Source organism: Terrapene carolina, unplaced genomic scaffold (genome assembly GCF_002925995.2).
Source record: "Terrapene carolina triunguis isolate 2854851 unplaced genomic scaffold, T_m_triunguis-2.0 Scaffold88, whole genome shotgun sequence".
Taxonomy (NCBI): Eukaryota; Metazoa; Chordata; order Testudines; family Emydidae; genus Terrapene; species Terrapene triunguis.
In genome coordinates this window covers 35142307-35163348 of record NW_020664439.1, presented here as the reverse complement: position 1 = coordinate 35163348, position 21042 = coordinate 35142307, and the positions used below count along the sequence as shown (strand labels likewise).

The 21042-nt window shown below is 41.7% G+C and overlaps 1 protein-coding gene across 1 annotated transcript in view; it reads right to left on the bottom strand.

The window, feature by feature from the left end:
* Window positions 1-7697: 7697 nt before the first annotated feature.
* Window positions 7698-21042, bottom strand: part of SEC62 (SEC62 homolog, preprotein translocation factor) — a 28035-nt gene continuing 14690 nt past the window's right edge. The window contains exons 4-8 of the mRNA XM_024209494.3: window positions 15843-16059; window positions 15471-15563; window positions 11907-11967; window positions 9994-10113; window positions 7698-8306 (exon numbers count right to left, since the gene is read on the bottom strand). Coding sequence (XP_024065262.2) covers window positions 7828-8306; window positions 9994-10113; window positions 11907-11967; window positions 15471-15563; window positions 15843-16059 — 970 coding nt within the window. The 3' untranslated portion in view covers window positions 7698-7827. The remainder of the gene's footprint in view (window positions 8307-9993; window positions 10114-11906; window positions 11968-15470; window positions 15564-15842; window positions 16060-21042) is intronic.

Genomic DNA, 21042 nt, shown 5'->3' with positions numbered 1-21042 from the left:
ACTCCGTACAGATGCGCTTGGTGCTGGATCCTGGCGCTCTGCGGCCAGTTGCTGGCAAAGAGTCGACTCCATTAAAAGCTGATTCAGGCGGAAGTCACGCTCTTTCTTCGTTCTTGGCCGAAAAACTTTACAAATTCTGCACCTTTCCATTTGGTGCGCCTCCCCCAGCCACTTTAGGCAAGAGTTGTGGGGGTCTACTTATGGGCATAGGCTTATTACAAGTGCTGCACGGCTTAAAGCTGTGGGCTTGCGGCATGCCCCGGAGCCCAGGGAAGGGGTAGGGATTGGGGAGGTACCCCGTTCCACACCTACTAACTAACTTTATACAATAAACTACTAATAAAACTAAACACCAATTAAATCTAATAAGAAAAGCTAAGGGAGCACTTGCTGAGCGCTGTTCCAAAGACGGTAAGAAGGAACTGAAGGGGGGTCAGGTCGGCAATGTCATATATTGAGCGCCATGAAGGCACCACTCCAGGCGGCTCCCTAACCAACCTGATGGGAACTGCTAAGGGAAAAAGTTTCCGACGACTGTGCACGTGGCACACGCACACTTGACTGGAATCGCCAAGAACAAGCACTCGAAGAAGAATCAGTGCGTCACTGATATAAGGCAGGGTTGTCTGTTGATCCAAATGAGAATTGTCTTCTAATCTTTAGTAATACTGTCACATGAGAATTTTGTATGTATAGCAGATAGGCTGAATTGCCCTACATGTACTTTATATTTTATTATACTTGTCTGATTTGCACTACATATCTTGGAAATATAATATGGGATTTAGCAAACTGGGTTCATTATAAATGATTCTGCACATTTCTCTGCTGCCTGTCATAAGCACCTGGCTATATTAAGAACCACAAGCCAAAGGCCAGGAGATCTTATAGCTTCAAACAAGGCGGGTGGGGGAGTACCTGTCTCACCAGAGGGGCCTGAACCTGCAGGCATACTCAGAGAATGCCTACCAGCTGTTACCAACCAGCCACCTCATCAAGTGGGTGGAAGCAGGCCACTAATAGGTAGAGGGACAGCAGAGAACTATACAGAAGAAAGCTGGGGGCACAGGGAAACATAGGGCAAGTGTGAGAGGTATTAAATGTGAGCAGGAGAGAGAGAAATAGCTGTTAGGGCATTGGTCTCTCAGTCGGTTCAGCTGCTTAGGTGCCTTATTTCAGGAGAGGGTTCACAGCTGAAGACCCCAAACAGAGGGAGGTGTCTGTCTCTGGTCTGTCAGCAATGTAGGTGCCTAAACCCCTCTCCTCAACATTTTACTGGTTAACTTCAGTAGCTTCCCACTCAGCTGGCTGGCTTGTGAAAAATGCCTTCTGTAGGTGCCTAACTCTCCCTGTGTATTGTATGGGGGAGCCAGGGTACTTCGCGTGGGGCTGAAAATTCCACTGAGTGGCAGGTTGCCTAGGATTTAGGCATTGCCATGCTGAGTGGAGCAATGCCTAAGTATCTTTAAGGATCTGCCCCATGTGCCTTTTTTCCCCATCTTGTAAAATAAGGATAATGGCATTTATGATCTTTTGCCAAGTGGTTTGAGCTAGCTCTGAAACATGACAAGTGTACAGTACTCCCCCCCCCACACACACACACACTTGAGACTTATACTGGAATTATTTACATGATTCTATCACCAACAATGTTCTTTGAAATCATTTCTTCCATTAACTAAACGTAAGTTCAGCACTAATGACCACTATGTCAACCAATGGAATAATGGACTGCATACACAATCAGGAGCTATATCTTTTTGTTTTCATAGTTGTTCAGTTGCTACATTATGAATAAAATCATCCAATGTTTATTAAGTAAAGCAGGAAGCAACTGTGAAATTATACCAGCTGTTACAGGAAGTCTATTGAAAACAGACTCCAGTTCATTTGCATTGCTTGGGTTATTTTGTCCTGCTCTTTGTCTGTAAATGAGAAAGCTACAGTATAACTCAGTGTACAATGCAGCCTTGCATCATTTTATTCCATTCTCCTCACAAACTTTTCAAGGCACATGATCAAAATCAATGATAAACTGAGTTCAGCAGTAAAGCACATACATACCAATTCTGATATAAAAATGTGCACAGCAATAAAATGAAATTTGACTTCCAAGTATTTTACAAAGGATGATTCGTACATCCTCACAGTGCCCCTGTATGGCAGGTAAATAACTACTATATTACTCTCATGTTGCAGAGAGGTTAAGACTCAAATTCTCCTTCAGTCATATGACTTGGAATGGAGTTGCAAGTCATGCCTCTAACTTGCAATGGTGCTGGATAGGTTGACAGAGAAAAACTTGGCCCTATGTGGTTTGACTGGTGCCATAGAATGAGTCAGTATCAAAGCTGGGATTAGAATACAGGCGTTTCTAGTTCCCAGTTCTGTACATTGAATAGAAATGATCCCCTTTTTGTTCTGGATTCAAAAGGTTTAACAGCTGCTTTAAATAGTAAGGTACCATGTGAATGAAAAATGTTGAACACAAAAGCCTATAGTTCTGTTCTCAACGCTAGCAATGGAGATAGAAACCCTTTAATTAAAAAACACAAAACATAATGCTACAATGTTCATTGATAATCCAAAATATTACAGCCTAGAGTAGCTACTAGTTTTTATTTTTTTGGATCATAACTGTAGAAAGACTCTCCTTACATTGGATGGTTGATAAATATTCCTCAATAAGGACAGCACAAGTGAGAGTTTATAGTTCCAAGTAGACCAAGATCACAGAGGGCTAGGGGATGTGTGTGACAGCACCCCTTAGCTTGAAATCATAATAGCAACCCAATGCATGGTTTCCATCATGCGGAGGGGGTTACAGTTTTGTCTAATGGTTTTCAGCACCATACTATTAAAAATTGTTCCAGCACCTCTGCAAGTGTTTCTGGTGGGATTGCTGTTAAGATGTACTAAAAGGCATCAGATATGAAACTCAAGTCAACCATGTAATTAGGAATTATTTAAAAAGCCACACTAGCAAATGAACATGCTGCCTCCAAGAGAAATGGGCTTTGGCACCAATCTCTGACCAATTATAAAGCAGCATTCACTGACTGTCCTTCATCACAGGTGGAGGCAGAGTGGCTGAGATGCAGGAGCAGGTACAGATTCTGATCTCCGCTACGCTGAAGACAGCAGAACTACTCTGGATTGATACCAGTGTGATTCCAAATTTAATTTGGTTCCAGTTAAAGAGATGTAAAAAGTTAAGCATGTGGGGTTTCCAGAGGTCTGACAGTAACAATATTCACATAAAATCTTTCAACCTGAACATTTCCAATACAGCACTCCTAAAACACATCTGAAAATAGGGTGAAAGTCTCAGTATTCTCACAATGGCAGCAGGGAGGGAGAGGGGATAGTTTGGTTAAGACACTGGGTGACTCCCTTTTCTTAGAAACAAGGCATGGGTACTTTTAACACCTCTCAGCAGATAGCAGCACAAGTTTGAAATCTCATTTGGAAATGACCAACAATTAAATTACTTGCAATAAGTTTCTGTATTTTAGCATAATATGGTAAAATACATAAGTAACTTAGCTGTCTCAGGAGGCTGAGGTGATAAGTCAGGGGTTGGCAACCTTTCAGAAGTGGGGTGCCAAGTCTTCATTTATTCATTCTAATTTAAGGTTTCACATGCCAGTAACACATTTACAGAAAGAGACCTTCTAAAAATGTTAAAGTCTATAATATATAACTAAACTATTATTGTATGTAAAGTAAATAAGGTTTTTAAAATGTTTAAAAAGCTTCATTTAAAATTAAATTAAAATGCAGAGCACCTCCCTCCCCCCGGACCGGTGGCCAGGACCCAGGTAGTGTGAGTGCCACTGAAAATCAGCTTGCGTGCCGCCTTTGGCACATGTGCCACAGGTTGCCTACCCCTGCAATAAGTCAAGACAGCTGAATTATGAACTTGTAGGTTCAGGGAGTCAGAGTGTTGTATTCCTACAGCATCTCTACCATTAGGCTCTTTCCCTAATCAGACATAAAAAAGGCTCATGACTAAAGTGTAACTTACCAGTCATTTGAGTCATTCCCCTTCCTTTTTGTCTCCCCTTGAAGCTACATTACACTCTATGGATCTAATCCAATTCCCATGGACTTCACTAGAAGTTGGATCAGGCCTCAACTGGGGCAACAACAAAGACTTTAATATTTAAAATATTTATATGAGAAAATCTGAGATACACATCACAGGATGGTCATGGTCCCATTTGTCTAATATGTATTAAAATTCTACTAATTTTCTAGTAATCATATTTGCTCAGTTCCCACAGCTACTAGTAAGCCTCCTCCCCACTGCCATACTCTCTAATGCTACAGTACAGATTTGAGAATGAGTTGATTGAAGAATATTTGAGTCTTATACATTACCAGATAAAGATCTGAAAAAAAATTAATGTGCACTAGTTGATAGAAAAATTAAGTTGAAAATTCTCGTCTACCCTGTACCCAGATCAGGTTTTGGTATAACATCACCTCTAGATGTTGACCTGCATAGTTTTCTGCTTAAGTTTAAAATTTTTTAATAATTTATTTTCAAAATTGGTTAAACTAATGGCAATCACATTTTATCAGAAAAGAGTAACTATTACACTTGTTATATAGCTATAGGGAGAAAAATCAATGAGACCACTAACATTTTATTGCAATAAGGAAATTTTAATAGAGTAACTGTTTAAATGTTCCACTAAATATAAATAAAATTGTTCCCATTAAAGTCATCCTACTAGACAGGCATATAAGTTACGAAGTTTAAGTCAAAACCAGTAAGGGGAGTAGAAGCAACTTACTCTGAAATACTTTGATTTTAAAAGTAACCACATATCTTAAGAGAACTGAATGCTGGTCAGTACCTTTATTATTTCCATATCTATGTTTTGGACCCTGTGTCTGTTTTGGAAGTGTGTATGCAAAATGTCACATGTCCACTGATTCTTTTTCTCTTTAGTTGTTGCTGGCATATCAAATTGTAGCCACTCATCTCCTATCTAACCCTAAAATTTTTAAAATAAGTACAGTGAATTTAGTATTTGTGGAAATGTCTAATAGAACTGGGCAATGAAATGCTTTATGTCCACAGAACAGCTCCCAACAATAGTGCACCCTTTCTCATATTACCCTGTCAATGTGTCTCAGAGCTGAACACTGCAAATTAGGGTTAAGGGTAATCAGGAGTTCAATGTGTACATGAGCTGGATGTTCCATCCACGTCACAAAGTTCTTTTTTAAAGATGAGTCAGTGGATTAGAGGACAGTTCCATTTCCGTGCCTAGTTAAGCGATGAACTCTCCTGCCAGGGTTGGCAGGGGTTTTGAGATCTAGACACCTGTGTACTAGGAAATGGACTGCCATCACAAGCTCATTTCAAATAGGTCACTGCACAGACAGCAGGTGACAGCTTTACTAAACAGTTATTTAATAATATTATTCCAATTTAGAATGATTAAACTTAATTTTCTCAACAGGATTATTAAGATGTCATTTCATTTTAGCTGAGGAAATAGAGATAAATTCATTGCCCTAAAGGCTTCAAACGCGGGTAGCCCAATTGTTTATTACTTGGAAAAATACTGGACCTTATTTTCAAATATTAGTAAAACCATCTTCAACTTATGTATTACACACTTTTTTGTTTTGTTTTGTTGTTTTACACACGTCAGGTGCTGTTCTCCAACTGGCTTTTAAAAACTAGATAGAGGCCAAATGTCAGTCTGTCTTGATTTTAATTCACTGAAATCAATGGGAGTTTCACCTGAATAAAGACAAAATTTAGCTTCAGTGCAGACTACAAAATGGTTTTACCACCCTGCATTTTATAGTAAAAGCAAGGGTTCCGTGCTGTTCTTGCTCATCTGAAAGGAAGATGCATGTGTACCATTTTATATATGATAATAGTGGGTGTTTAGGGGGGTACTGAGATACATCACAGAACCAAATAGCTAAAGAGTGTTGTACACAAAGGACTGCAGTTCAGTTCCCAATGCTAGCCACGGAGATTGGAACTGCAAGCATGGCAGATATTAGCTTCTGCCTGAAGGCAGTATGTTGTTCAAAACAGTTGCTAAACTGAGTGGAAAGAAGAGTTTTAAGCCAGTGTCCTATCCCATTACACATGCACATCTTAAGGTAGTGGATGGCAGTGACGGATCTGTTAAAACAAGTCACTGTAAACAGCAATAACACACAAATGTCAAAGTTTGCCAGGGAACAGGTTAATAAAAGTTCTTCCGTATCAATAGAAAAATGCGTAACAGATCCAATCTCTGTTCCCCATACAATAAATATTCAGAAGTAGTATGCAAATTAGACCTTATCAATGCACATGTAAAATGTATATATTTGCACAGTCAGAAAAATTAACATCTTCCTTCAAAACACTGGTAATGGAAAAGAGAAATTCAAGAAAAAAATGTTGTCAACTATTGAAAATTCAAGCAATAACTAGCATTCTTTCCTCACAGTGGTGTCAGGGAGGAATAATATCTGTATTCACTATTTCAGTTGGTCTGAAATTGAACGATTCAGAGGAATTATGTCATCTTAACTTTTTAAATACTTATATAACTAAACACAAAATGTCCTCCAACAGTCTAGCAAATCAGAGATGTGTGAAACAAACTGAACATTCAAATTGCTTCAGCAGTTTTAAAAACAATTTGATCTTGGTCATCTTTTGAATTAGCTTTTTTGTTATCTGTACTTCTGAACAGGTGAATACTCTCAAGATGTGCCTACTCATCAGTTAATATAGTACTCGTTTCTGAATATAGAAAATGTTAAGATTAACATTAAGGCATACAGACAGCTGTGTTATCTGCTTTTGTTTAATAAGGATCAATTTACTCACTCAAATACATGGAATGTTCGCAGGAAACTAAAGCTCCTGGGACAAATCTACCAATCAAACAGATTCTGTGAGGTCCTCCATCTTGCATTTCTCTAATAAACACACCCTGAAATGGCTTCAATTATACAAATTGAAATTTGGATAAAACTTCTAAATAATAAGTAACAGTTTAAAAAAAAAAAGGGGGTTGCTTTATTTTAAAATTACGTACAGAATAATTTCCTCTGAATTATGATGGTGGGGGAAGTGAGGGGGAAAAGAAGACAGCCATAGTTTCCAAACTATGCTGTTCCCTTTGCCTCCTCGAGATGACATCTTTCTCTGAACCAGATGTACAAAACAGTTTGGATTTCTTAAGTTGGTGGTACACAATTTGTACACAACTGAAAACACTGCAGCCAAATAAGCACTACCAGCTTGTATGTCTAGCAAAATACTTTAAAATTACCTTCTGCTAAAACTAGTTGTCTTAAAGTTCTTTCTTACAATTTTATAAAGATCAAGAAAAATGTCAAGAGAGCCATGAGCTAAGAAGTCCTTTACTTAACTAGCTATCAAATGAATATACTAGGAATAATGTGAGATTTGGTCATTCAACTTTTTACCATTTTACAAAGCTATTTTGAGTAGGCTATACTTACTGAAAAGTTATGCAAGTACCAGAAAATGACAATAGGGAAACTATGTTCTTCGGAAGGTTTGAGGACTATCTAGACAAATTATAGGATCTGACAGAAAACTTGTCAAATTGACAAAACTTTTGTAAATGTGTATTAATGACTTCAGATTGTACCAAGTAATCAAGCTAATAGTTTTTTTAAAATGAAGAAACTAGATATAAAACTGTTTGGATAACGTGTATTTCAGCAAACAAATGGGAAGAATGTTACTGTAACTACATTTTGGTGATCAGCCAATGAAGAAAATCCAATTGTTTTGCACATATTCAGTCTCAAAACTACAGTGAGTTAGGATTTTTCATGTAAAGGCCTAGTTTCTTCTTCCTCCTCCTCCTCCTCCTCCTCCTCTTCCTCACAATCTCCTTCATCAGTTTGCTGTTCAAGTTCCTCTTTTGTGATCATTTCAAAATCATTTCCATTTCCACTACTATGCTGGGATCGGTCATCCTCACGCCTATCACTGTCTGTGTCTGAATGCCGCTCCCCTCCAGAGCCATCTGCTCCTGAGTTGCCTGTTGCTTCGACTTTTCCGTCCTCATCTTCCTTTTTCTCACTATCTGATTTCTCCTCACTGTCAGACTTCGGCTGCTTTTTGGACTCTGATTTCTCCTCTTTCTTTGAGTCTGCTTTTGGTCCCTTGTATTCATGTGTGTACAGGGGCCTGAAGGAGTCAATGAAACCCACGTCTGCTGTCAGATTTGGCAAAAACCAGAAGTGATGCCTTCCTCCAGTTATCAGCCAAATAATAAGGAAGAGAATGCAGCGGGCTGTGAGGAGAGAAAGCCCAAATATTTTATATAAATATTTACAACATATAACAACTGTGTTCATTAGATGCCTCTCCCCTGCTGTACTCAAAATCAAGTTGAGGACAGACAAAACACACAAAATACAAATGAAACCAAATCCCTGGGCTGGAAGGATGGGTTTAACAGCGTGTTCTGATACTTAATGGTGGTGATCAAGAAGTAGGCAAGGGGGAGAATTAAAAGGTGCCATCTTTCAACACCCTCCCAAAAATAAAAGTCTGATACAAGGTTTGATGATAAAAGTTAGAAACGGTAAAGAGCTAATAGACAGAAAAGTCTATTCCCCTGCAATAGGATACGATCATTTGATCTTAGCCAAAGAGCAAGTTTTCTCTATTAGTTTGTAAGTCTCCATGAAAAATAAGAGGGTCAGTGATCTCCCATCTGCATTTTTAAGCATTGTTTTGGTCAGTTACACACCATGCAAGTCAAAAAGAAAGCTTGATTACCTGCATCCAGCTCCTCAAAGGTAATTAAGCTCCTAACTTCCACTGATTTCAGATGTGAGGATCTGGGCCCAAATCCTTAACAGGTGAGTCATGTTCTCAGTTTTATTTCTTTTGCAAGTGTCTATGTGTTGATCCTGAGCTATTCCTTTCGGGCATTGCATCTAATTCTGCCTAGAAGGCAGGTGGTCAAAATGCAGGCCTCTGATATCAAGATGCAATGTGACTCGAGCGGTTTTACTTTCCTTTGTATTCTATCTACAGGCAATGCCCGTAAGTTTATAAGTAACACTGTTTCTAGGTCTGGTGATTCCACCTCTGCCAAAAGCCTGAACTGGCTTTTCAGGAGGAAGCACTGCCTCTAATTTGTAGATGATGGTCCTTTTTCCCCCTCCCTGTTGTCTCAAACTTTTTCTCTTCACCTTGGCCACTGTTTCTCCTCCAGTTTAAAGACCCCACCACCGTGGCCACCTTTCTCATCTCCCAACCTTACTAACATGTCTCACATTAGAGCCGCTGCTACTATCTAGTGCCTAAAACAAGAGTTTTAGCAGCAAGAGAGGTCTAACACGAACAGTGGACCAGAGAGCTCTGATAAAACAGAGTGCTTGTGCTGTCCTAAGGACATTGATCTCCACTATGCAAGATCAAGAGTGCACACCCTGGTGTAAGCCTGCAGCCTGAAATGAACCCTGAGGAACACTTTTTTCCAGTGCCACAATAGTGACATATAGTGGCCATTAATGAATTACTCACATAAGATTAATCTATGGCGGTGGTCCCCAAACTTTTCCTCTCGTACCACCCCCGCCCCTCCTTACCAGTAATGGAATGTGTCACAGTCCCCTGGCCAGGAGCAGAGCTGTGATGGGGAGGTCAAGCCGGGGACGGGAGCAGAGCTGAGCCTAGAGTGGGGCTGGGTGGCACTTTCTTCCCTGTGGGAGCTGGCCTGGGCCCCCCCAGACATTCCTCCACACTGCCCAAAGGGGTGCATGCCTCACAGATTGGGGACCACTGGTCTATGGCTATTTTAAAGAATAGGGGTAAAATTTTCAGAAGTTAAGTTGACAGATTTAGGAGTCTAAGTACTTATTCCACTTTTACAATTAGACAGGGTTCTAAGTCACTTAGAAACTTCTGAAAATTTTACCCTGCTTGTCCTGTTCATCTAACTTCTATTGAAAACAAATGAAACTTACCAACAGCAAGGAGGAGAATACTGGCTACGAAACAGCCTGCGCCTACGCTGAGGTAATAAACACCTACTCGCATCTCTGCAGGCCAAAGCGGGAAGAGAGTTGCAGCTATAACCGCAATCACTAAAAATGAAGATAAGAGTTTGAGAAACATGGATAAGATACCAATTAAAGGGCTATAGTGGTCTGGTGTTGTTGCCTGTAGTAATGTTCATACAGCACTTTGACCAGGCATCAGTAGCGTAGCTAGGGTGGGAGCGGGGCAGTGGCTGCTCCCCGACTGAGCACAAGTGGCGCCTTGCCAATTTCTTGCTGCCTTTGTACTCACCCGGGGGAGCAATTAAAAAAAAAAAAGCGCCACCCGCTGCGGTGCTTTTATTTTACTCACCCGGCAGCGCTCCGGGTCTTCGGTGGCAGTTTGGCGGCAGGACCTTCACTCGCTCCGGGTCTTCGGCAGCATTTCGGCGGCGGGTCCTTCAGTGCTGCTGAAGACACCCAGAGTGAGCGAAGGGCCCGCCGCCGAAGACCCGGAGCGCCGCCGGGTGAGTAAAAGCGCCGCAGCGGGTGGCGCCTTTTTTATCGTTCCCTCCACCTGGCTACGCCACTGCCAGGCATTCCCATTATTTGATTGCCATTCAGAAACAGAGTAGGATTTCTGTTGGCCCACAAATACACATATATAAATTACCAGCTTAGGCCATAAAAACCCAATAGAACATGCTTAAGTTTGGAGAGCAAGTGAATATCCCCACTCTTTCATTTTTTGCTTGTTTTTCAGTCCCCACCCTCACCCCCTTTGTCTTCCTTACAGTTGTGCAGTTTCTGCCCTCCTGCTATTTGCTGAAGTCTACAAGATTGCGTAAACACATAACTGGCTCCCAACACCACTTTAGAAGCTAAGCACATTACCTTTCAAAGCCCTAAATATATCATGGTCATATAAATTATATCTTCTCCATAGAGAATTGTGCTGATAGAGAGAGGATATGAACATGGAACTGGGAGCCAGCAACTCCTACATTCTAATGCCAGCTCTGACACCTGACTTACCCATGTGGCCTTGCCTTGGCAAGTCACTTCACCTCTCTGCCTCAGTTTTCCTCATCTTATAACTGAAATAAACAATATTTACCTACCTCAGAGAGGGTCTGAAAAGATGATTTGTATAATTCTCAAGATAAAAAGCACCATATAAGTAATAAGTATTCCCTGGTAAGTGTAGACAGAACCCAATATACAAAGCATACCGTACACAACATCCCCACCAGTTGTAGCATGTAACATGGTTAGGCCCTCTATATACCGATCAAAAATATTTATCCATCTACCTTAGGTATTTCCAAGATGCCCATCACCATAGTGGTTAGGCATAAAGTGTCAGCATGATTCTCTAGAAAGGTGCTACCATGATTTCTAAACTCAGGGAAGTTGGGTGCCTTTTAGGCCCTAACTTTTTCCATTTCCCCATTACACAGCAGCAGCTAATGAAGAAGAATAGACCAGTGTGTAAACATTAAAATTGGTCTAGACTGTAAAAAAAAAAAAAAAAAAATTGCTTGGGCCAATGATCTACATAAATAATATTGGGAGATGGAAGGGAAAGGGTATCAATTATGAGTGTTCAGTACCTATTAAGGACACGATCTATTAGTGTTAAGTAATTGAAATCTACAGATCAGTTAGTAGGTGTAACTGTAAGTTAGGTGCAAATTGATAAAAATGTTAATTCTGTGTCTGAATATGAGAGAATAAAAAGGAGCCTCACTAGTCTGAGGTTTTTACTGCATGCACCTTTTCTCTCATTGGTACCAAGGCTGAAGCAGGTATCAAATTAGAACAAAGCGTAAACACTAAAAGGTTTGTCCATGGGAAAGAGACAGATGTCTTGAGGAACATTAACATCTATTCTTACTTACCAAGAACAAGTCCCATGGCAAATGTTTTAAAATGAACTGGGTCATAGATCCACACATACACCTGCAGTAAGAATAATCAGGTTAAAATTAACAAATTATATTCCCAAATAAAGATCTTTGGTAAGAGCTTTCAGATTCGTTTCCTCATCTGCATGTTTCTTTATTACCATATTTCTCTAGTACTAGGTTACATTCACCACCAGGTGCCACTCTGCCCTCCAAGTCAGCACTGAACCATGGTACAGCACTGTGGTGAGGGGCACTGCATTGCTGGAGATTCTGTATTTTTGGATGAGACATGAAGCCAAGGTCTATGTCAATTCTGCTCAGTGAAGTAGCTGCAGAAGCAGATATATAACCTTGTCACTACCACCTCTTTAAGCCTACACAAATTGCCTCAGCAATGCACGGATCTTAATCTGACTCAGTGAGCAGACGGCCTAAGCACAGTATTTTTATTGGAGAAGGATGTATAATATAAATATTTAATATTACACTGGTGCCATATCTTGTCAGGCACAAGGATGAAGGCTGGGAGCTTCCAGCATCTGATAAATGCTCTTATTAGAATATATTGCTCATACCCTGGTGTGTGTTGGTGCCTTTATTTAAAATATTTTAATGATTTTAATGACTTACTAGTATTATTTACTCCTGAGGGCATTCTGTGCCAAAAAATTAAAAATTCTGCGCACAGTATTTTAAAATTCTGCAAATTTTATTTGTCAAATAAATGTGGAGGCTCCAGCATGGCATTGGGAAGCACAGGCCACTGGTTGCACAGAGGTGGGAGATCACTGTGCAGCTCCCACCCAGGACACAGACTCAGCAGTAAGGCTGCACCCAACCCTGACACTGCACAAGGACTAGGCCTGCCCCAGAAACACCCCAGGACCATGCCCCTCAGTGCCACGTGTACCAGGTGTGGGCAGGCAGTCTCAGCAAAGCAGGATCCAAGTGTGGAGGGGTTTGGTGTGGTTTGAGAGGGTTCTGTGTGGGGCATTCTGGGTGCGGGCGGCTCAGTGGGGGATCTGGGTGCACAGGGGATCTGGATGCACAGGCACTTGTTAGGGGGGTTCTGGTTGCAACAGTAATGGGAGTCTGCAGAGGGGTCCAGGTGAAGGTGGTTGGGCTCAGCAGGGTGGGGATCCAGGTGCAGGTGGCTCGTTGGGGTAGTCCAGGTGCAGGGGGAGTGGGACTTGTTGGGATTCTGGGTGTGGGGGGAGTGAGGCTTGGCGGGAAGGTCTGGGTATGAGGGGGTCTGGATGCATGGGGGTTGGGTGGATGGGGGGGCAGTTCCCTGTACAGTGATCCCTTCCCCTGCAGCTGAGGAGCGATGGGTGCAGGAAACGGGGAGTTTGCAGAGCTTCCTACAGGCAGGGGAGAAATCTGGGGGTGGGTCTAACACAGCCCCGGATGCCATGCAGAGGAAGAGGAAGTCCTCCCCAGCCCAGCTGGGACTAGCAGTTGAGCCCAGTGCAGGGTAAGAGCCACCAGCTGGGTCTTCCCCAGTCCCGCCCTCTGCCCCACAGTGATTTACCTCTGTGCCAGCTGCCGTGGGCACCCAAAACATACTGCTGGGGAGAGTCGCATGACCGCTCTTGTGGCTTCCCCGTCAGAAAGTCATTTTTTCTGCGAGGAAGAAATCTGCGGGGGACATAAATTCTGCGCATGTGCAGTGGCACAGAAGTCCCCCAGGAGTATATTATTTTCCATTAATAATACATAGCCCTTTACACTTTCAGCATCTTACAAACATTAATCCTCATAGCTCCATCAGAGGTAAAGAAAGGAAAGTTACTTTCACTTGGCTTAGTTGAAAATACCATTTAGCTGTATATTTCTACTTAGGACTTGAAGTTTAGCATGAGACTGGCATAAACTTCCCTAGCTCTCAAAGACTGACATTTTCCGGTGCTGGTAGTTGTGTCTCATTTACTGACCAACCAGTGGTGCCTCAATGTCCCACTTGAGCATTCCTTTGTAATGCTTTAATGAGTGGGAAGCATGGAGCTCTCTAACCTCTAAGAATCATTTGTGAGCAAAAAATTAGCTAAAGGGACAAAAGGTAAGTCATCAAGGGATCATCTCCCAAATGTAAGGAAGTAGGAACACATCAAAGGATATCTTCAGAGAATTACAGGTAAATAATTGCTTCTCTTAAGCAACAAAATCACTTTCCTGAATGGATTCCTAGAAGCGTTACTTCTTAAAAGAAGCTTTAGCCAAGGATAATTTATGAAAGATGTTTTCTCTAGGAGTTCACATTAGGTAACAGACTCACTGAAATGAAAGAGCCTCAGAAATAACACTAAATCCAAGTGTTTATGGAGCTTTGGAGGTATTGGCCATGAAGCCATAACTTCCAGTAAAAAACAAACTCACTCATGTTCCCAAAGGGAAAAAATATATACTGCTCTAAGTGCCAAGAGGCACCCAGGAGAAAGAGATCAAGGGAAAACAGACAGCAAGCCAGGAGGCTCAAAAGAAGACAAATGTAGGAATAAACTAAGTAAGGGAGGTAAGTTCTATCTGATAGGCTCAAACAAATGGCAATTAGGAGCAATAATTTATACCCAGTACCAGGGTACAGTGTCATCTTAATCCCCACTGTTGCATCACATTGTACCAAAGGTGTTCATGGGAACTACACAATCCACTTGAACCATGAATTCACTCACCCTAAGGAAAAAGCTTCTTGCCAAAGTGTAGAGTACTTTGAACTAGTATGATTAATGAATGTCATTAAAGCCAGATAGCATCTTCATCTAGTAGTGAAGATTCAAAGTACCCGACAGCAGTAACTGGTGACCTTCACAGCTGAAAAGAAGGTGACTGTTACGTCAACTGCATACCAGACATATACAAACCCACTACTGTAGGTACTCACCAATTTTGTGAAGAAAGTTTCTCTCGATGTATAGTCTGCAGGACAGGCAGAGAACTGGAACCAGTCATAAGAGTCACAGTCCTAACGGGACACTCCTTTGCTGACCAACGTCAGAAAGGAATTTAAGGAAACATTCCAGGGGCCCAATGAGAGACAGCAGTTGGTCTATGTATGAGACACATTTCCCTCTGTTTAAATGGGTAAAATCACTGAGAAGTACAGGAATTCCCTCTTGTCTCAAGATATAAGTGCAAGGGCAGGAATCCAGACAGTATGGTATCATTAGAGAAGTAAATCATCTGATTTAAAGAAGAGGCAAGTGAGGCACGGAGAGGTTAAATAACTTAAGGCCACACAGAAATTTGGTGGCAGAGCCTAGTTTAGAATTCAGGCGTGCCTGACTCCCAGTCCCATGTTCAGACCATGAGGCTTCTAGATGGCAACCACTTTGGACTCCCTTTCCTGTAGCTGAATTTGAAGTATTTAAAAATACTTCAAAATGGCATTACCTACTAGCAAGAGAGGCCAGCTAGTTTCCACCCATGCTGGTAACTATCAAAAGGGCAGAAGGAAAAAGTCTGGTGAAATTAATCAGGTTCAGTATTTTATTGTCAATGTACTGGTCACGGATAAATATAGGAAGTGTAGAAATAAAAGTTACACACAAACCTCACCTCATTTCCATCCAGAAAAACTTGATCTTCATGTGGCTCAAGTTTAAATTTTCTCTTGGTTTCCTTTTTCTTGGGTGTTCCTGGGTTCTCATCCTAAGAACATATATCAATCATGAAACAGAAGGAATAATTAAAAAGGAATTTAGAGACTGTAAAAGGCCCCAGATTCTTAGGTCCCATTTTGAAATTTTGGCTGCATCCATATATCATTATTACAAAGTTGCTTATGAGTGCTGAACAACAAGAATACTACTGCAGAAGCACTCCCCATTTTGGATCGAACAACCTTACCCTTTAAAAACTAGGTTTTTCACAGTAGTTAGTAGTATCTGCTAATAGGTTTGACTGTCTTCTTTTTTGGGTTGCACTTACCTTCTTGCACTCTTCTTTCTCACCATCCTTTCTCTTTTCCTTCTCTTTCTCCTTCTTAGTCTTTTCATCTTTGCCACTTTCCTTCTTGCTCTTTTTCTCATCCTCTTTCCCACTCTCAGTCTTTCCTTTCTCTTTCTCTTTCTCTTTTTTTGCATCCTTATCAGGCTTCATTTTCATCACTTTCAATGCTCGGTGAAAGAACTGTTTCTTTAGGAGTCTTACAATAAAAAGGTTATATTACTAAATCATTTAGGAGTTACTGGTGTGGTTATATGTTTAGAACACAATTATGTTATTGGATACCTGTGACAGCATGATGCAAAGACGGTGTCACACCAAGCAGGACTGGTTATTAATAAACATAGTGGGCCTGATTCTCCTCTGCCTCACACCTGTGTGCCTTCTTTGTATGCCTGTGCAAAGTGGGAGTAAAACCTCTACCTTCCTGATTCGGTTGCATTTTGCAGAGATGTAAATGACAACACCAGAACCAAGAGAGTGGAAAATCGGGTACATTGTTTAAATTATTTTTCTTACACCCTCTCATTTGATACATTTCCTTTCAATATTTCTCTTTAATTACATGTCAACATTTCTCACAGCAGCAGGAGATATGGGAAGTGGACATACAACTTATCAGGCTATATGGTTCAGAGCTGTAAGTTGACCCAAGATGTACTACTGGAACCAAGGTAACACACTTAGACAATCACATTCTATGAGGTCCAAACAGAAACTTGGTGCCAAGTGAGGGGGAAAGTGTTGGGGAGACTTTTACATCTGAGAAACCAAGTATTTGCCAACTGAGCTAGCCAGAGCATAAAATACTGTGGTCATGGCCTCTGCCACGACAAGGGCAGGTCAGGCTGGGGCTGCGGGAGGCAGGGATTAAAACACCAGAGAATCTGGCCCTTACTTTGTGGTCTAGTTAGTTTGAATTGTTGCCATCGCTTCACCCAGTAATTGATTCTCGTCCTTTCATTTATCTATTAATTATTATTATTATTATAGATCAGGTACCTTTGTCAGAGCTATTTACCTAAATATTTTACAGGGAAAGAAATCAGCTGAACTACTTCATTGGAAAAACTATATGCAGAATGATATTAAAATAAAACATACACAGCTGGAGGCACAACAAAAATTAAACAGATAGAAAGAAAAGCAAAGCATGGTTTCATTCTTTTTTCCTTTTTAAGGCACAGTAACTTTACTAAGAATATGTTTGAAAAATAGTCCAGTTCTGCTCATCTGATCCTAAGCTACATTGCTTTTGGCCTGACCCTGCAGTTCCTATGCACACAAACTCCCACTAAAGCCAGTGGGAATATTTAATGTAAAATAGCAGTAGAATCAGGTCCTCAATCCCTTATTCAAAAGAAAAAAAGAAAAAAGTTACTTACCTTACAGTAACTGAAGTTCTTTGGGATGTGTTTTCCACATGGATTCCACTCTCGGTGCACATGTTCCTCATGCCTGTAAGATTGGATTCTTTTGGCCAGTAGTGTCCATTGGGGCCACACCTGTGCCCTAGATATCCTTGCTTCCCATCCACCCCCCACCTGAGGCATAAGGGTGGAGCGACCCCAACCATGGTCCTTCGCCAAAACAGAATCCCAGAAGAGTAGGACTCTAGTAGCAAGAAAGGAGGGCGGGGTGTGGAATTCACCTGGGCAACACATCTCAAAGAACCAGTTACTGTACTGTAAGGTAAGTAAGCTCTCTTTCTTTCAGTGATTGTTCACACATATTCTACACTTAGTGAGTAACAAACAACCCATTTGCTTGTAGGTGTCCTACTTAAACAAAAACGGCAAGACAGCCCTACCAAGATAGGCATCCATTCTGGAAGCCTTTGCCAAAAAATAAGTGTCCCCACAATAAGGGTCTGAATCCTCAACCCTTCAAGCTGATGTAATGGCAACTAAAAAGGCAGTCTTCACTGATAGCAACCTGTTCCCTATACCACCTAAGGACTCTAAAAGGAGACCCATCAATCCTGTTAAAACTATACTGAGGTCCCAAGAGGCAGGTGACTCCTGAACTGGAGGGGGCAAAAAAAATAAAACTAATGAATAGGGCCATTAAGGAAACTAGCCACTGTAGGATGGAAAAAATACAGTTTGGCCCTGGATAACAGAGTGATGTGCAGATATTATTGCTAGATAAACCCTTATGGAAATAATAGGAAGCCAAAGTTGTTTCAGGTCTAGTAAACAGTCCAATTAGTTGAAATGAGAGTTGTTGAGGACCACAATAGTTTAAAATCTTTTTTGTGGAAGAAGATGGCTCTTGCTGACCTGAAATCTAACAAGACTTCTGTGAACTCTCTGCTTTGCGTCAGTGTGGCAAAGAAAGTTAAGGCTACTTTAATCAAGTTGGTCACTTGTTGTGGTGATCTTTCCTGGATCAACCCATCATTAGGATATTGGTAGACCTGGATCCCTTCTCTCCTTAAGTGAGCTGCTACAACTGCCAAGTCCTTGAACAGTACTGGTGCTGTGGAAAGACCAGAACACAAGATACCGCACTGGTAATGAGATGTTCCTACTAGGAATCTGAGGTATTTCCTATGAGCCAGATGTATGGATATCTAAAAATAGGTGTCTTGAAAGGTTAGAGCCATGAAAGTCTTGAGGATCTAATGGAGGCTCGAGTCACCATCCTGAACCTGAAATGGTAGATGAAGTTGTTGAGACATCAAAGGTCCAGAATAGGATGCCAGCCACCTTTCTTCTTTGGAATGAAAATATAATGTGAATAAGAACTCCTTCCCCTGAACTTAAAGGGCACCTCCTTCCACTGTTCGGAGATGCAGGAAAAAAACCAACCCTTGCTTCAACAGTATCTCAGAAGAGGAATGGGGAAGGTACCTGAAGGGTAGTAAGCAACTGGAAATACATGCAATACCTCTTGCTGACAATCTCTCACACCCACTGGTCCACAGTGATCCCAGCCCAGGCTTCCCTGAAAAAAGAAAGGCAGTTGCCAAAAGGGCTCAACTATGGCATGAAAACTGCTGTTGAGAGGAAGACATTGAGTGCATTGTAGCAGAGGAAGAAGTGATGGGTTGTCTATTCTGGAAGCTCTGCTTCTCCCTTACTCGCGCCAATGCCCTCAGAAAGTTATAACAGTATGGAGCAGAGCGATTATGTCTGAAGGAATCTTGAGGTCTGGTTTGCTTTCTTCTTGGGGCTGAGTTGTACAAACCCAGAGAACGCAAAGTGACTCAGGAGTCCTTTAACAAGTGGAGGGCCTCATCCATTTCTGATTAGTGTTTTGGACCTCTCCAATTCTGAACCACCACCAATGTGATCATGGTGCATGTGGATGTATCAGATACATCCAAAGCAGCCTACAGGGAAGTTAAAGCTATCAGCTGCGCCTCTAGCATGATGGATTTTAATTCTTCCTTATGCTCCTGCAGCAGTCTTTCCATAAACAGAGAGAATTTGTCCCAGTTCAGATAGTCATATTTTGCCAAAAGCTGGTAGTTGGGAGATTGGCAGAGAAGACAATTTTTCTGCTGAACAGATCTAGTTTCTTAGGGGCCTTTTTCCTTGGTGATGTTTTTGGAGGCCCTTTCTGCTTGGATCTTTCTGTAACAGCCACTATAACAGGTGAATTTGGCACTACAGGAACGGCCATAGTGGGTCAGACAAATGGTCCATCTAGGGTCCAATATCCTGTCTCTGGCAGTGACCAGTGCCAGATGTTTTAGAGGGAATGAACAGAACAGGACAACTCTGAGTGATCCATCTCCTGTCATCCAGCCTGAGCACTTGGCAGCTGGAGGTTTAGGGACACCCGGAGCATGGGGTTGCATCCCTGACCATCTTGGCTAAAAGCCATTGATAGACCTGTCCTCCATGAACATATCTAATTCTATTTTGAACCCAGTTATACTTTTAGCCTTCACCACATCCCATGGCAACGAGTTCCAAAGGTTGACAGTGTGTTGTGTGAAGAAGAACTTCCTTATATTTGTTTTAAACCTGATGCTTATTAAGAAGCAAATAAAAATACTTGAAGCCCTTAGGAGGAACTTCATACTGTCTATCCACGCTTTTGTAAGTGGCAGGTATCGATGCTGGAGCCTGCCACAAGTCCACTGTAGGTTCTAATAATCCCTTGTTAATAAGCATGGAAGGGTGCAGAATGTCTAGCAGCTTTTGCAATTTCTCTTGCACTAATTTCAGTGGGATGTCAAGGGTCTTGACCATACATTTCTTCAGTTTTGGAATGCCTTCAAGTCATCTGTTGGACAAGGTAGAAAGATTGGCTGCCATATCAGGGGAGGAGGATGAAATTGTTGCCAGGATCAACTGTTCCTCTGCCCCTGCCTGTTATAGCCTCCTCCCTCTTAGGGGAAGACGATCTTACCCTAGACGTGAGGGCAGAGGACGTTGGTTTGAGGGCATATGACTGCATACACCAAGCAGCCCAGTAGGGCCGTGACTGATAAGTAGGAACTGAGGAACTGTTGGGCCCACTCTGCCCTTATGCCCTTGAGTGCAGGGGCTGGAGGACATCTAGAGCACAGGTCCAGCCCCAACAAACACTGCTGGCCAAAAAAATCCAATCTGGTGTGCATAAGGTGGAATCCATGTGGACAATCACTTGAAGAACAACAAGGCATTTAAAGCTTCTCCCAATTTCAGTCTTTACTGGAAGGTTCATTTTGCTCCTACAAGTCATAAAGTAGGAACTTAAAATCTATCTTTGCTGCCCTCCGATGCAGCCGACAGGCTCTTGATTGACTGCTGCTGGAGATTTGTGGGTTACAGAGCCCAGGCCTTCAGAGCAGCAGTCCCACAAGAATTCTTACATAAGAACGGCCATAATGGGTCAGATCAAAGGTCCATCTAGCCCAGTATCCTGTCTTCTGACAGTGGCCAATGCCAGGTGCCCCAGAGGGAATGAACAGAACACGTAATCATCAAGTGATCCATCCCCTGTTGCCCATTCCCACCTTCTGGCAAACAGAGGCTAGGGATACCATCCCTATCCATCCTGGCTAATAGCCATTGATAGACCTATCCTCTATGAATTTATCTAGTTCTTTTTTGAACCCTTTTATAGTCTTGGCCTTCACAACATCCTCTGGCAAAGAGTTCCACAGGTTGACTGTGTGTTGTGTGAAGAAATACTTTCTTCATCTGAAAGAGCAGCTATTCTACTAGATAAACATTAAAATGTT